The 13,366-nt window shown below is 45.2% G+C and overlaps 3 protein-coding genes across 4 annotated transcripts in view; 2 read left to right on the top strand and 1 right to left on the bottom strand.

The window, feature by feature from the left end:
* Usp47 (ubiquitin specific protease 47) overlaps positions 1-13,366 on the top strand; it is a 120,277-nt gene that overhangs the window by 44,861 nt on the left and 62,050 nt on the right. The window lies entirely within an intron of this gene.
* On the bottom strand, positions 1,986-13,315 carry S6k (Ribosomal protein S6 kinase). The gene is made up of 10 exons (XM_017244893.3): positions 12,713-13,315; positions 10,845-10,885; positions 10,060-10,186; positions 9,872-10,003; positions 9,676-9,809; positions 9,422-9,613; positions 9,249-9,339; positions 8,943-9,191; positions 8,769-8,876; positions 1,986-2,431 (listed from the first exon to the last, which is right to left on the bottom strand). The coding sequence occupies exons 1-10, from the start codon at positions 12,809-12,811 to the stop codon at positions 2,135-2,137; spliced, it is 1,470 nt and encodes a 489-aa protein (XP_017100382.1). The 5' UTR covers positions 12,812-13,315; the 3' UTR covers positions 1,986-2,134.
* LOC108127688 (uncharacterized) lies at positions 3,683-8,745 on the top strand. Of its 2 annotated transcripts, none has more exons than XM_017244891.3 (3): positions 3,683-4,703; positions 7,217-8,407; positions 8,473-8,745. In XM_017244891.3, the coding sequence occupies exons 1-3, from the start codon at positions 4,328-4,330 to the stop codon at positions 8,640-8,642; spliced, it is 1,737 nt and encodes a 578-aa protein (XP_017100380.2). In that variant the 5' UTR covers positions 3,683-4,327; the 3' UTR covers positions 8,643-8,745. The 2 variants fall into 2 exon arrangements, with proteins under 2 accessions (XP_017100380.2, XP_070135390.1); XM_070279289.1 differs by having other exon boundaries at positions 4,646-4,699.

The following is a 13,366-nucleotide window of genomic DNA, read 5'->3' as shown; positions in this document are numbered from 1 at the left end:
TTTTTTTATGGTTTATTAACAGTGAACTTTGAAATTCTATACTGAGTTTCCTAGTCGGCCCTCATCCAAAATAGGGCTAAGTACAATTAGCTGGACTGTACAGAAGTGTGGGTAGGTAGGTACTGATCCCCGGCCTTGTGCTAAAGGATCTCGGTTTCGGTTTAGGGTTTCAATTGATTAACTTGGCTATCTACGGTTACGAACTGGCTGCCCTTGGTCGTGGCTCTGTTTTAAATTCATTTACTTGCATTTCTTTGTTTTATTGTAGTTTGGTAATTTGTTACTAATTTTATTTTCCTCAGTAGGCAGTGTTTCATCATACTGTGATCTTTTGTTCGTTAGTTACTCTCTCCTGTTGTCTGTTTTTATATTTTTTACATAAATGTTTTTTGTTTTAATTGGCTTTAGCACATTATACTCTTCTGTAGAATCGAAATTATCAAGGCGACGTACACATATCCTTCCACAATTGAAAACAGTTTCGTTTTTTTTGGTTTTCTTCTTACAGATACAAAAAAATGATTGTTTTAATTAAAAAAATACAAAATACATTTAGCATTAAACAAAAAACCAAAAAATAAACATAAAGAAATAAGTATACAATGAAAAGATTTCTAAATATATATATATATATATATATTGATGTATATATGTATTTAAATATTCTGTTTTCCTAATTTCTTGATTTATTTAGTTAATAGTTTTCATTTGTTTCTGTACTTTAGTTGGTAGTTCTTTCATTTAAGTTCTTTATTTGCATCGCTCGCACTTTAGTTTCTTGTAACAAAAATAATTGCTTCTGAGGTATTTATTTTTTTGTTTATATAAATATTTGTTTTTTATACACATAACCGTTATAAGTATTTAGGTTTTAGTCGCTTTCGATTTCATAGTTTTTTTTCTTTTGTGTTTTTATTTCCGTTTCTATTTTTTTTTTTTTTAGTTATCTTGTCTTTTTTTTTTTAACAATTCAAAGCACCTTTTGATTATATTTGACATCGTTTTTATTTTTCTCAAAAAAAAAAGTGTATTTATTGTTCGAATTGAAAACTGAAACGGAAAATAAAGTATTTAAAATTTAAATCATTTTTTAATCTTAGTTCTTCCCCTTAAATGGGTGTTTATCGTTGTGGCAGCGTTTAGCTTCTCAGTACGCGGTATTACATCTTTTTTTAATTTTTAATTTTATTTGTTTTTAATTTGAAAAATCAACTGGAATTGTGGCCAATTCTGGTTAGGGGGGAGGGGGAGGGAGTTGGTTTATTTAATTGGCTATGCGAGCAAGTTGAGCCGCTTTTCCTTTCATCGATCGATCTGGGAAACCTGTTACTTTACACATACATATATATTTATTCTTTTATTTATGTTCTAGTTTAGTTTTTATATTTTACATTTCATTTAAGTTTTTATTGTGTTGGCTACTCTGCAGTTGCTGGTGTCCCTAAAACTAAAGTCCACTCTACACACCTATCGCGAGCCGATAAAAACTTGGAACTGGATCTATAGATGTCTGCCTGGACAAGAAGCAATCAGGATAGGTTGTTCCTTCCTTCAATCAGGGGTTTATGGATTTTAAATAAAAGTAAAACGATATTAGAGTGTTGCGTGTGTACATTTGAACTAAATTGTGTAATCCTTTTCGCCTATATAAACATAAGTGTAAGCATAATATTTATACATAAACATGGATAAATTTTGGAGGTCGGTTCTAGAGGATGCTGCCTCCTGTCATCGCCATCGTTCTATATAGTATAGCTATAGCATATCTTTATCTGGTTGTCGTAGTATCTAGGTTGTATCCAAAAACGAACGCCTCTCTAATGCGTAGCCCAATCATCAATCATCAATCCTCAATCATCATTATCAATCGTTATCATAATCATTCTCATCATCTCACAGCGCGATCCGTGCACGCTGACTTTAACAACAAACAACTCTGCACACAGACGACACCACTGGGTGATCCTGCTCCTGATCCTCATCCTACTCATTCCGTATCCTTAGCCAAGTCCATACTCCACATACGTCATAATAGTAACTGTCAATTTCTGTTTTTTTTTGTTGGGGAGAGAGGGAGAAGTGCTGGGTGGGATGGGTTGTGATGGGAAGTCGCCGTCCAAGAACCCTCCAGGACTTAGACCATCGGCAGGCCCTGCTGCACGTCCATCATCTCGTCCTGCGCCGGCGACGGACGGGGGGCGAACGTCTGCATATGGTGTGTTGGGGGCGTGGCCCGGGCAAACATTCCGGAGCGCAGGGGCTGCGGATGCGGATGGCCGTGCATGGCCATGGGTGCGTTGCTGGCGGACGGGAATTGTAGGCGGAAGCTGCTGTCCGGCAGCTGGCGGGGCGTGCGTCGGGGGGAGCGGGCCGGCATCCGATTCGCCCGATGCATATCCTCCAGTATCGAGGGCGCTACGTAGGTAAATCCCTGCAAAGAAAAGCCTTGATTTAGTTTGCCATTTATTGGAGTGTGACTCGCCCCACCCACATCCCTGACCCACTTGCCCGGTCGTGTGCGATCGGATCGGGCAAGTGCGTCCAGTTTTGCGTTCGATTCCCGACTTGAATACTAATATCGCCAGCCAGTGTACCCGTGGGATTATGCAAGCTCTGACTAGCTGGGCTGAGTGGCTGGCTGAGTGGCTGAGTGGCTCAGCTCCATGTAACACATTTTACATAATTTTTCCAGCCCCGGTGAGGAGAGACATTAATTAAATATATGCCTTGACGAAATCCACCGGCAAATGCAATAAAATAATTAAAAGCACACAACAAAATCAAGCCGCCACCGGCATCGGTCTCTGTGAATTCCCCCCGGCACGGAGGCTGGACACAAATGCGTGACTCCGGAGATAGTAGCTGGCTAGCTGGCTGGCTGGAGGAGGGGGGGTACAAACACCTCACTGCCTGTCACTACCAGGTGAAATGTACGTGAGAGCGCCACTGTGCCACCGCGCTAATTGGAACTGTGATCGAGCCGTGATGACCCACTGAAGCGCCACAATAACTGAAGGTGCGGCTACCGAAGCCCGCGAAGCGTTGAGAAAGTTTCCAGTTATCCGTAATAAAGTTCTAATTGAATCCCAGTTTGGATTATGGAGGAGGTGCTAATTAAAGCCACTTTTCTATCAGATCTTCAGATCTTCTAGCGTGTTGGTTTGGTAAGCATCATTAAGTAATTAGCAATGGAGCTGGATGAGGTAACCAGTGGCTCTGAAACCTATCCAAGAAAGAAGCAAGTTCTTACTTACCCAATTAGGCAATTCAGCCTACTAATCCCATAAAGGCCATATAAACAAAACAAACTTTACACAGCTTACCGGGCCGTAAACCAGCTCAAGGGTCACCTGGCCTGAACCGATTCCATATGTTTGTAAACAAGGCGAGGAGCTGCGCAATTGGCTCCCCATGCAGTGCACTGTTTGGGAAGAAGAAAGAGCATGCCGAGCCGATGAAACCAAAACCGAAACCGAAACCCAAACAACAAACCAAACCAATAGCCAGCCAAGTTGGCTCAGTCTCGCAGAAACGCTCAAAGCGTTCAGACACCAACACGACTCCGACGAACTCGGCCGGTGGTTGTGGCCAGAAAAGAAAACAAGCCCAGCTTGGAGTAACTTTCGTGCCAGCCCGAAACTGTGGAGAAAGGCCTAGAGCACCTCGCTGGCCAGGCGGCGGGTGGCTGAAATACTCTCCAATATATATACAAAATAAACTCGCTTTCCAGCTGCTGACATTGATTCTGGGGCAAAACGTGCAGCGTCATCGGCGGTTCAGGGCTATCGGGATTACAAGTTGTTAACAGTAGCTACCAATAACCTACCAACGAAAGAAAACCAGTTGAAGGGCAACGAGACCAGCTCACCACCAGCTCCAACACAGCAGCGCATGCGTGCACGTGCATAAAAAGAGACTCAAATTTTAACTCAAAGAGAGAGTGCTTTGGACGCGAAAGAAACTGGGACAAGAACGATCATCAGCTGATGTGGCAGTGGCTCTGAAACTGTGAGCGGAAGTCTTCAAGTCCCTGAATGACATTGCATAACCATAAGCACCAAAAATAAAGGCATAAATGCCACAACTAACCACAATAAACGAAAAATGTATAAGAAACCTGTGACAAAATTGGCAAACTGTCCAAAGTGTGTGAAAATAATAACAAAATCGGTAAATAGCGAACGCGATAACACAAAAGCCACGCTTTGTTCGTGACTCGTGGGTAAAAATCCAAGCCAACAACTACAAAAACATAAATAAATAGTTAGCCAAGTAAATAAAAAAAAAACCCCAAAAAGAAAATCATTGCGAGCAAAATTCGTAAAAAATGTCCAAGCTTTTGAAAATAAATTCACTTTCGTTGCTGCACTGCCTGGCGGCGCTGCTTTCGGTGGCAGCGCTGCAGTCTCCACAACAACACCAACAAGTGCAACAACAACAACAATTACTGCCAGCAACTGTTGCAACTACACCAGCCACCAGCCAAGCACCCCCGAGCAACATCAGACCATTGAATGCCACATTGGATGATGGTGTGGCTGCCACTTTCATCGACAACACTAGCAGCAGCAGCAGCAATATCAATAACAACAACAACAACAACGATGCTGCAGCTGCCACCTTTTTTGACCAACAACAACAACAGCAACAAAAACAAACAACTGTGCAATATGCGCAAATAACGGCATTAGATAAAGAAGTAGGTATGCATCAACAAAAACAACAACAATCAGCGGGAAAAACGGGATATTATAAAGCTATACCTCTCATGTCAGTTGTCTAATGGAAAAGTCTTGTAGATCTGTAAGATCTATAGTCTATCTATATTTCAGCATTTATGTAAAAATCTCTCATAAAATATTACTAGAAGACTAGGGAATATCTTTAATAGTATTTGGCATATACCACTCCATACTATGTTTTTATGTTTGAAGATTGGGTCGGGTTAGGTTAAGACGGCTTCCGGTCTTCCCTAAACAAACTTAGACACACATAGACCTTTCTTGGTTCCTTTTGATACCTTATATGGATCAACTTCCCTTTGCCATACTAGGACTTATGGAGTAACATTTTCCCCACCCTAAAGCTTCTGTAAATTGTTGTATCGTATTGGGATCTATTTCTGACACAAAGAATGCTTTCTTTAGAACAAAAAAATGCTTTATAGATATACATATATTTATAACTCATGATCATATATCATTATATCTATAACTCATTATCACTATATCATTATTATTACCATTAGAGAGCATTAGGTTAAAGTCTTATATATGTATGTTTTATCTACCTAGTATATGGCCATTTATTAAAATCATTAACGTTTATAGCTCATTATAAATTTTATTATTACAATTAAAGAACATTAGTTTAGACTCTTTACTTTATAGACTTATAGATGTTTTATCTACCTAGTATATGACCTGGACTAACATTACTCCCTATAATATTTTCAAAAAATGGAAGAGGAATACTACATTCTACTTCTTCATCCTAAGATTAAATATATAAACAAGAAAGGAAAGCTAACTTCGGGCGGAGCCGAAGTTTATATACCCTTGCAGTTAAAACCGGATATATATCGCAAACATCGGATATAGTTGGCCGATCCTTATGGGAATAGGAATATATAATCCAATTTATTTCAATACAAAATCTAAAAAAAGTCCCAAACTTCTATCTTCAAAAATACGAAAGTTGATATTTCTACCAAATACCATTTCCGATCGTTCAGTTATATGGCAGCTATGGGATATAGTCGGCCGATCCTAATGAAATTTGGTAGGTTGGATCAACTGGCCAAAAATATAATCTGTATTCAGTTTTAGCTTTCTATCTTCAAAAACACGAAAGTTGGGTCATTTCCGATCGTTCAGTTATATGGCAGCTATAGGATATAGTCGGCCGATTCTTATGAAATTTTGCATGACGTAATGTTTTGCCAAAAATAGCTCACATGTCAAATTTGAACTCTCTAACTCTAAAAACACCAAAGTTATACCATTTCCGATCAATCAGTTATATGGCAGCTATAGGATATAGTCGGCCGATCCCGGTCGTTCCGACTTATATACTGCGTGCAAAGGAAAGAAGGGTGTGTGCAAAGTTTCAAGACGATAGCTTTAAAACTGAGAGACTAGTTCGCGTAGAAACAGACAGACAGACAGACGGACAGACGGACAGACGGACATGCTCATATCAACTCAGGAGGTGATCCTGATCAAGAATATATATACTTTATAGGGTCGGAGATGTCTCCTTCACTGCGTTGCACACTTTTGGACAAAATTATAATACCCTCTGCAAGGGTATAAAAAGAAAGAGGAATACCACACCATACCTCATAAGATTAAAAATACCATACTATATTCCTACAAAGATTAGAAACCAAAAAAAGAAAGAGGAATACTATACCATTCCTTACTATGATATATAAGATTAAATATATTAAGATTAGAAACCATTATTTTAAAGAAAGACAATAATGATTAACATTAATAGCTTATTTCAAATTCTATCATTATTAGAATTATAAGAAATTAGGGTTTCCCTTTTAAAGCCACAAATATTAACCAAGATACAGTGATAAGTTCCAAGCAAAGGCATCATTTGTTTCTTTATTATAAAGCCCAGTAATACTTTCAAGAACCTAATACCTTAACACCTCATAATTAAGGGCAGGGTTATTAAGCTTTCCTTCACTTCACCTTTTTTTATATTCACGAGCAAGTGAAATTTCCGTGACGATTTAGTTGAACGACTTCATGGCTTGGCACTCACTTAGAGTCGGGGAGTCGCCTCACCGCCTCATCGGGCGGGTCTTCGGGAGGGGTCTTGGCCATCCAGTGCGTATTTATGTGGAACAGAGGTAGGTAGTCAGTCAGGCAGGCAGTCAGCTCACCTCGGGTGGCGTTAAATTTTGCGAATTAGCCACAACAAACTACACTGCTAACGACTGCTACCGTTACTGGCTGCTACTCTTTGTCGGTTCGGCAGGTGGGCCGAGTGGGGGCCACCACCTAGCCGGCAAGTGGTCTTCATAGCCCCGCTTCGAGTGTGAAAGTGAAATTTATAACACTTGAAATTTGAAAACGAAAATCAGAGCTGGTCTAGAGCGGAATTGGGGGCCATTGGCCGAGCAGTGGCTTGGGTTGGGTAACCATCTCCACCGGGCTGTTAATTGCACTAATTACCCACTATCTTTCCGATCTTGCAGTGGAGCGGCTGATCAAGCAATGGGCGCCCATCGTTTGGCTGGCGCCCGAGGAGAAGTTCATGCCGCTGGGCGTCGAGGAGTTCCTGCAGCATGTCCATCCGATGGACAAGGACAGCGGCAGCTTCCGGCCCGGTGTTCCCTTCAGCGAGTACTCGACCAAGTCGCATCTGGTGACGAACGACGAGGTCCAGGAACTGCTGGAGAATGAACAGTCCTTCATTTACGGACGGAATCCCAACGAGAAACCCGTGCCCATATATGGAGTGGTTAGCCTCTGCCCGCCGAAACGGGATTTTATGAACCCAGTCCCGACTCCGCCGCTGGCCAGCACCCGAGGCCCCTACATACCGGTGTCCATTGATCCGCTGGAGGATCGGAACGACACGGTGCGGAGGTCCTCGCGCCTGTATCCACTCTTCCAGAGGGTGAAGCGTGAGGCACCCATGTACAGTCCCCCCCTCAACGAGTACGAGGAGCTGGTAGTAGCGGAGACCACCCCCAGGCCTCAGCCGGAGAAGGATCTGGAGCAAGAGCCGGACAGCAGCGTTCCAGTCAACAATTTCATCGCCAATCTGGCGGACAATGTCAAGTTCAGTGGAGGATCCGACCTGGACGACAATCTGGAGGAGAACAGCATCGGCGAGACGCCAGAGCAGGAGGTTAATGGTGGCAAGGGCAAGCTTCCAGGCTTCCATGTCACCTACTGGATGTTCTATCCCTACAGCCAGGGCAAGACCATGTGCACCGTCAGTCTGGGCCCGCTGGGAAGGATTCCCTTTCCGGCTGTATATGGTTACTGTCTCGGGAATCGCAAGGACATAGGCAGCCATGTCGGCGACTGGGAGCACATGAGTTTGTACTTCAACGGAGACTCCGAGCCCCAAGCCATGTATGTCTCGGCCCATGATGCGGGAGCCTTCTACAGTTACAACCGCCTGACGGGCTCCTTTGAGTTCCGCCGGCAGGAGACGCGCAAGGGCATCCTGCAGCGCCCCAACTTCCCCAAGACGGTGACAACTTTCAAGAACCATCCGGTTCTGTTTGCCGCCAAGGGCTCTCATGGTCTGTGGACAGCTCCTGGAAAGCATCGATTCGTCAAGGTGGCTCGTTTGTACGACATAAACGGATTCGGAACACCCTGGAATACTTGGAAGGCGGTGGACATAAGCTACGAGAACCTGAGGTCCTACGGTGAGTACTGATACTGGTGGTACTCCTGCTAGAATATCCTTATTATAATATCCCTTCTTCAAAAGGACGATCACTGGTGCCCGACTGGCTCACGTATCGCGGCAAGTGGGGCAACCCCAAGAGCAAGTGTCATCCCTTCCGGCGGATCGGATTGAACTTCTGCGAGTTTACGGACGGACCTACGGGCATACCCCTTAAGGAGCCCCACTTCCAATGCGGTGCCGACTATCGCTGAGTATTCCAGAAGGCCGAGACATCCCTCTCCTAGGCTTAGACTAATCTTTAGTAAAGTATTTATTGTGAAATCCACCCAAAAATGAAGCAACTATGACCACTTATCCCCCGGGAGGATTATACTTACTTGGAAAATAAGATTGGCACTTTCGCTCAGCGTTGTATCGTCCGGCGAGTCAACGGGGATCTGTCTTGTGAATCTCGTGTCGAACTGTGAGACATCGTCCTCGCTTCGCTGTAGGATCAGAGGCATACATAAGGAATGAGTATATATAATCCATAAGCTCCATTAAGGACCTACCAAGAGCGGTTTTATGGGCGGTTCGAGGCGTCGGGCCAAGACATCGTCCCAGTTGACGTGCTTGAAGAATGGATGTATTTGCACAGCCGCCGCATCCTCGGGACCGCTGCCCAGGCGCTGTGGCTCCTGGCGCTTCATCAGACGACGCACCAGATCCCTGGCTTCGGGCGTGAGGTAGGCTGGCAGATTGAGCTTGGCTTTTAAAATGGTTTCGATGGTCTTCTTTCGGTTCTCGGCGGTAAACGGTGGCTGTTAAGATTAAGAAGTCATTAATGGGATATCTTATACATCCGGATGTCTACGTACCACTCCAGTTAGCATGTCAAACATAAGAGCACCCAAGGACCACCAGTCCACTGCTTTGCCATGGCCACTTCTGGTGAGGATTTCAGGGGCCCTGCATAACAAAATGAACCAAAATTAGCATAAAATTCTGATAATAAGACAAGGAATCATAGTAGGCTTGCGGGCGCACGCACATGTACTCAATTGTGCCGCAGAAGGTGTGGGTGACAATACCCTCTTGGATGTGCTCCTTGCACAGACCGAAGTCGGTTAGTTTGACGTGCCCCTGGGCGTCCAGGAGTATGTTTTCGGGCTTAAGATCCCGATAAATGATGCCCAGTTTGTGTAAGTGGCCCAGGGCCAAGATGATCTCGCTCAGGTAGAAGCTATCGAAGGGCAGAAGGACTTTAGTCTTTGGATTCTTTAGAGAACTCTCTAGAATAACTACCATGTGGTGTCCTCCAGAAATATTCCCTCGCGTTCCAAATGCATAAACAGCTCCCCACCGCTCAGATATTCAAGTATAAGATACAGTTTCCCATCTGTCTGGAAGGCATAGACCAACTCTACTATGAACGGGTGCTGGAGGGGATTAGAAAGAAATTTTAATTGGGATTTAGAGAGGATATAGCTCTTCCTCGCACCTTTACTGCCTCGAGTATGTTGCGCTCGGCACGTGTGTGCGCCGTGTCCTTTTGGTTGGTCACAATCGATGCCTTCTTGAGAACCTTCATGGCAAAATATTTGTTGGCATCTCGTCCAGCGGTCTTGCGCACCTGAAGCGATATATTGTGTGAGCAACCAGCAGATCATGGATGATGGATGGACTCACCTGAAATACTTTGCCATAGCCACCTTTGCCGAGGACCTTCTTGAGCTCAAAGTCCTTGGGTCCAAGCTTGAGCTTGCCGGGATTAACATTCTCCTCGGAAAGCTGTATGGTCTCCTGGCCTTCATTGCTGATTAGGGAATACCAGGGTTAGGGTTAGGGTTAGGGTTTGGGTTTGGGGATTGATTTAATTGTGTTGTCTTCTAGCGTGGGAAAGGAGCAGCCCACATGCTATAAATAAACGCCATGGCCTGCACGCGCCAATCGTCACCTCTCATTCATCCTACCCCTACCCTAGCCACCTGCCCACCGACCTACCTCTTCCCCCATTATTGCTGTCGAGTGTTTGCCGTCGAGTCTTGTTTACATACCGAACTAGCTGGCTCATTGAAGAGGCGGCAGGCCAGGCCAGGCCAGTCAGCTCGTTGGTAGTCAATAGCAGTTGTAAACACTTCTGTATGTCCCGCCGTCTGTCCAGGTCCGTTATCATCGCGTCTGGCCGGGATCAGATTCAGATTCCGAGCCGAATCAATCAGATGTTACCCAGTTCCCAGTTCCCACTTCCCCCAGTGAGTAAACAAGTTATTCTCCCAACTGATAATTGGCCATTAGGCTGCTTATCGACTCTCCAGCTCGGAGAGGAAGTCCAGTTAAGCCCGCCCCTCATGGATCTTATCAAACCCGCATTCTCCGAAAAAAATCACAGTCACGTCCTCCTCCTCCTCCGCCTCCTCCTCCTTTCCCAGCGAAAAGAAACTACAAGACGGCATAACTACGGCATTACTCACTCTTGGTGCAGATTAATACACAATTCCGGTTCTAGGTCAACCTGTAACGAGAAAGAGACAAGAAATATGGTGTGAATGAGAGGGAGCTTGGAGCTTGGGGCAAGCATAACTGCCAGCGAAAAAAAAATCAACAATTAATCATAGTTATTAGGAACTTGCGTCGAAATGGCAGAAGGGAAAGTTACACAGCAGCAGGCGACAGCAACGAAGATGCAATGCTCTTGGTCTGGCTCTTGAGATGAAGACTAGGATGGTTACATGCTTCTCCACCATTCGGTGTTGGCCCAAGTTCATTCAGCTGAATGAGATTCCAATGAATGATCCGCAAGATCGCCTCGGGAGAGATAGGGGGAAGTCTTGCGGTGTTGGAGTCTGTGCCTCAATTTCTCCCTCCTAGGAAATGGCCACAGATAGACTGAGTAAGAGAGGAGGAGCTCCTACCCAGAGGCATATACACACGCACACACACCTTGTCTTTAATGACAGAACTAAATTTAGAACTCGGAACAATGCCAAATAATCTGCCGGCAATGCTTTGGCTCTGCTAGCTGCTGGCTGCTGGCAGCTCCTCCCCCTCCCGGACGCTGTTGCTCCACAGTTAGGCGGCGCGGAAGGCCACAGTTAGGAGGCGGAAGATGTCGGGCGGGAGAGGTGGATAGAATCGCCAGCCGCCGTCGCTCTCGTCATGCTTAAAATGTATATAGAATATTTTTTTTGACTAAAGTTCAATTGAACGGCGGTGGTAGTGGCGGCGTCTCGGCACCTCAGACCCCAGTATCGCCGGCGTAGCACATTAAAAACTGGTTCACCTCGTCAGCGTTGGCGGTGAATTCCAATTAACGAATCCATCATAATTTATAGCGCTCACACGAATCCAATAGATGGGGTTATGGATATGGGGCTATAGCCATGGCTGGGCCGATAGTGCGCTCCCACTGCCAGGAGGGGAGTGCGCGCTTGCGTAAATTACAAATGACAGGGCGTCGAATAGGGGGACCGATATGATAAGAATAGAAGGGGGGTTCCTTTCCAGAAATCTACCCTCTTTTTTAGATGGAAATCTTAAGGAAGTTGTACTGTATTTACATTTGGGGTTTGGAGAACCCTAACATGTCCAAATAGACACGATCGATCGATATTCAGTCCACCTTTCGAATCGAATTTCGAGTTTTTGTTGTGGCTTCTTATCAGCATTATAAGGTTTTTCTCATTTTCTAATTTTATATTGTTCGCTGATAAGGAATTTCGTTTTCTAAGTGGAACTTTTGCCTCTTCCGAGGGTGCGCGAGCGTGTGTGGCTGACTATCTTGATCGCTCTCCCGACCGTTCTTCCAACAGTTCCTCCACCTCCACTATTACTGCACTTCAAGGTGGAAAATGTGGCTACGAAACGAACGAGTAATTACTGCTGATTAGTTTGAAGGACACTGACTCTTCGATTGCCTAACACCTACGATTCCATCATCATGATCATCATAAGGAGGCATCGTGGATCGTGGCCGGAGGGCAACAAATTTTTCGTACAAATGACTGCACTTTTGCTTCATAATACTGTAGTAGGCTGGAAGCCGCGATGACGCCAGACTTTTGCGCAGCAGATAAGCCGCGTTCCACTGCCACTGACATTGTGGATGGCGATGCTGTTGGCTGTTGGCTGATGGGTGGTGAAAGGGAGTGAGAGTGGGCATGGGCATGGGTATGGGATGCCCAGACGTCAGCCGCCACCAGGAAAAGTCGCAGACAAAGCGCAAAAGGTAAACAAAGAGGGAAAAATGCTACTGCTGCTGCTACTGCTCTGTTGCTGCTACAGCTTTCGATGGTGTGGGTGAAATTGTTGCTGCGCAGTTGCTGCGGCAGGGATATCTTACGTCGTCCAGCTCGATCCTGTCGTCGTCCGAGTCATGGGCCTTGTCGTCTTCGTGCAGCTCCAAGTCGAAGAGCTCGCTGGGATCGCTCACGTCCGCCATTTGGTCGATGTATGAGTGTGTCTCTGGATGGGATGCCCGGGTGGATTTGGTACGCAGTCAGCAGTCTGCTGCTAGGCTGCCAGGTGCTGATTTGTGTGCTTCTTTTTTGGAGGCTGGTGGCCTGGTGGCTGGGGGGGGCGGCGACAGCACGGTACACGCGGAAACGATTCGATGCCTGCGCTGCGCTGCGCGTTATATTCTAGTTTGTTGGAACAGGCGGGGGCAGCTTTCGTGGCCCCGAAGGTTATTGTTTATTAGTTAATGGCAATACAAATACACACACACGCTGGCACACGCACTTGTGCCGCACTGCGAGACACTGCGAGAAATGCTCGGCCCACGCGCGCCCTGCTATTTTTCGACTGTCCGACGTTCGTCAAATACGCAATAATCCGCGACCGTCTAATCGCAATGCAGTAATCAGTAATTAAAATGCACTTTTTCTTTGTTTGCGAGTGAACACGAGGTGATGTGCCAGAGTGGCCAGGCTGTAGCACTAAAAATGTGATGTGATGCGCTTACGTTGTGGTAATATTAAGTACTATTCGAACTTTC

This window comes from Drosophila bipectinata, chromosome 3L, assembly GCF_030179905.1.
Source record: "Drosophila bipectinata strain 14024-0381.07 chromosome 3L, DbipHiC1v2, whole genome shotgun sequence".
Classification (NCBI taxonomy): domain Eukaryota; kingdom Metazoa; phylum Arthropoda; class Insecta; order Diptera; family Drosophilidae; genus Drosophila; species Drosophila bipectinata.
Note: the sequence above shows the minus strand (reverse complement) of the source record. Positions and strands in the feature narration are given on the sequence as shown.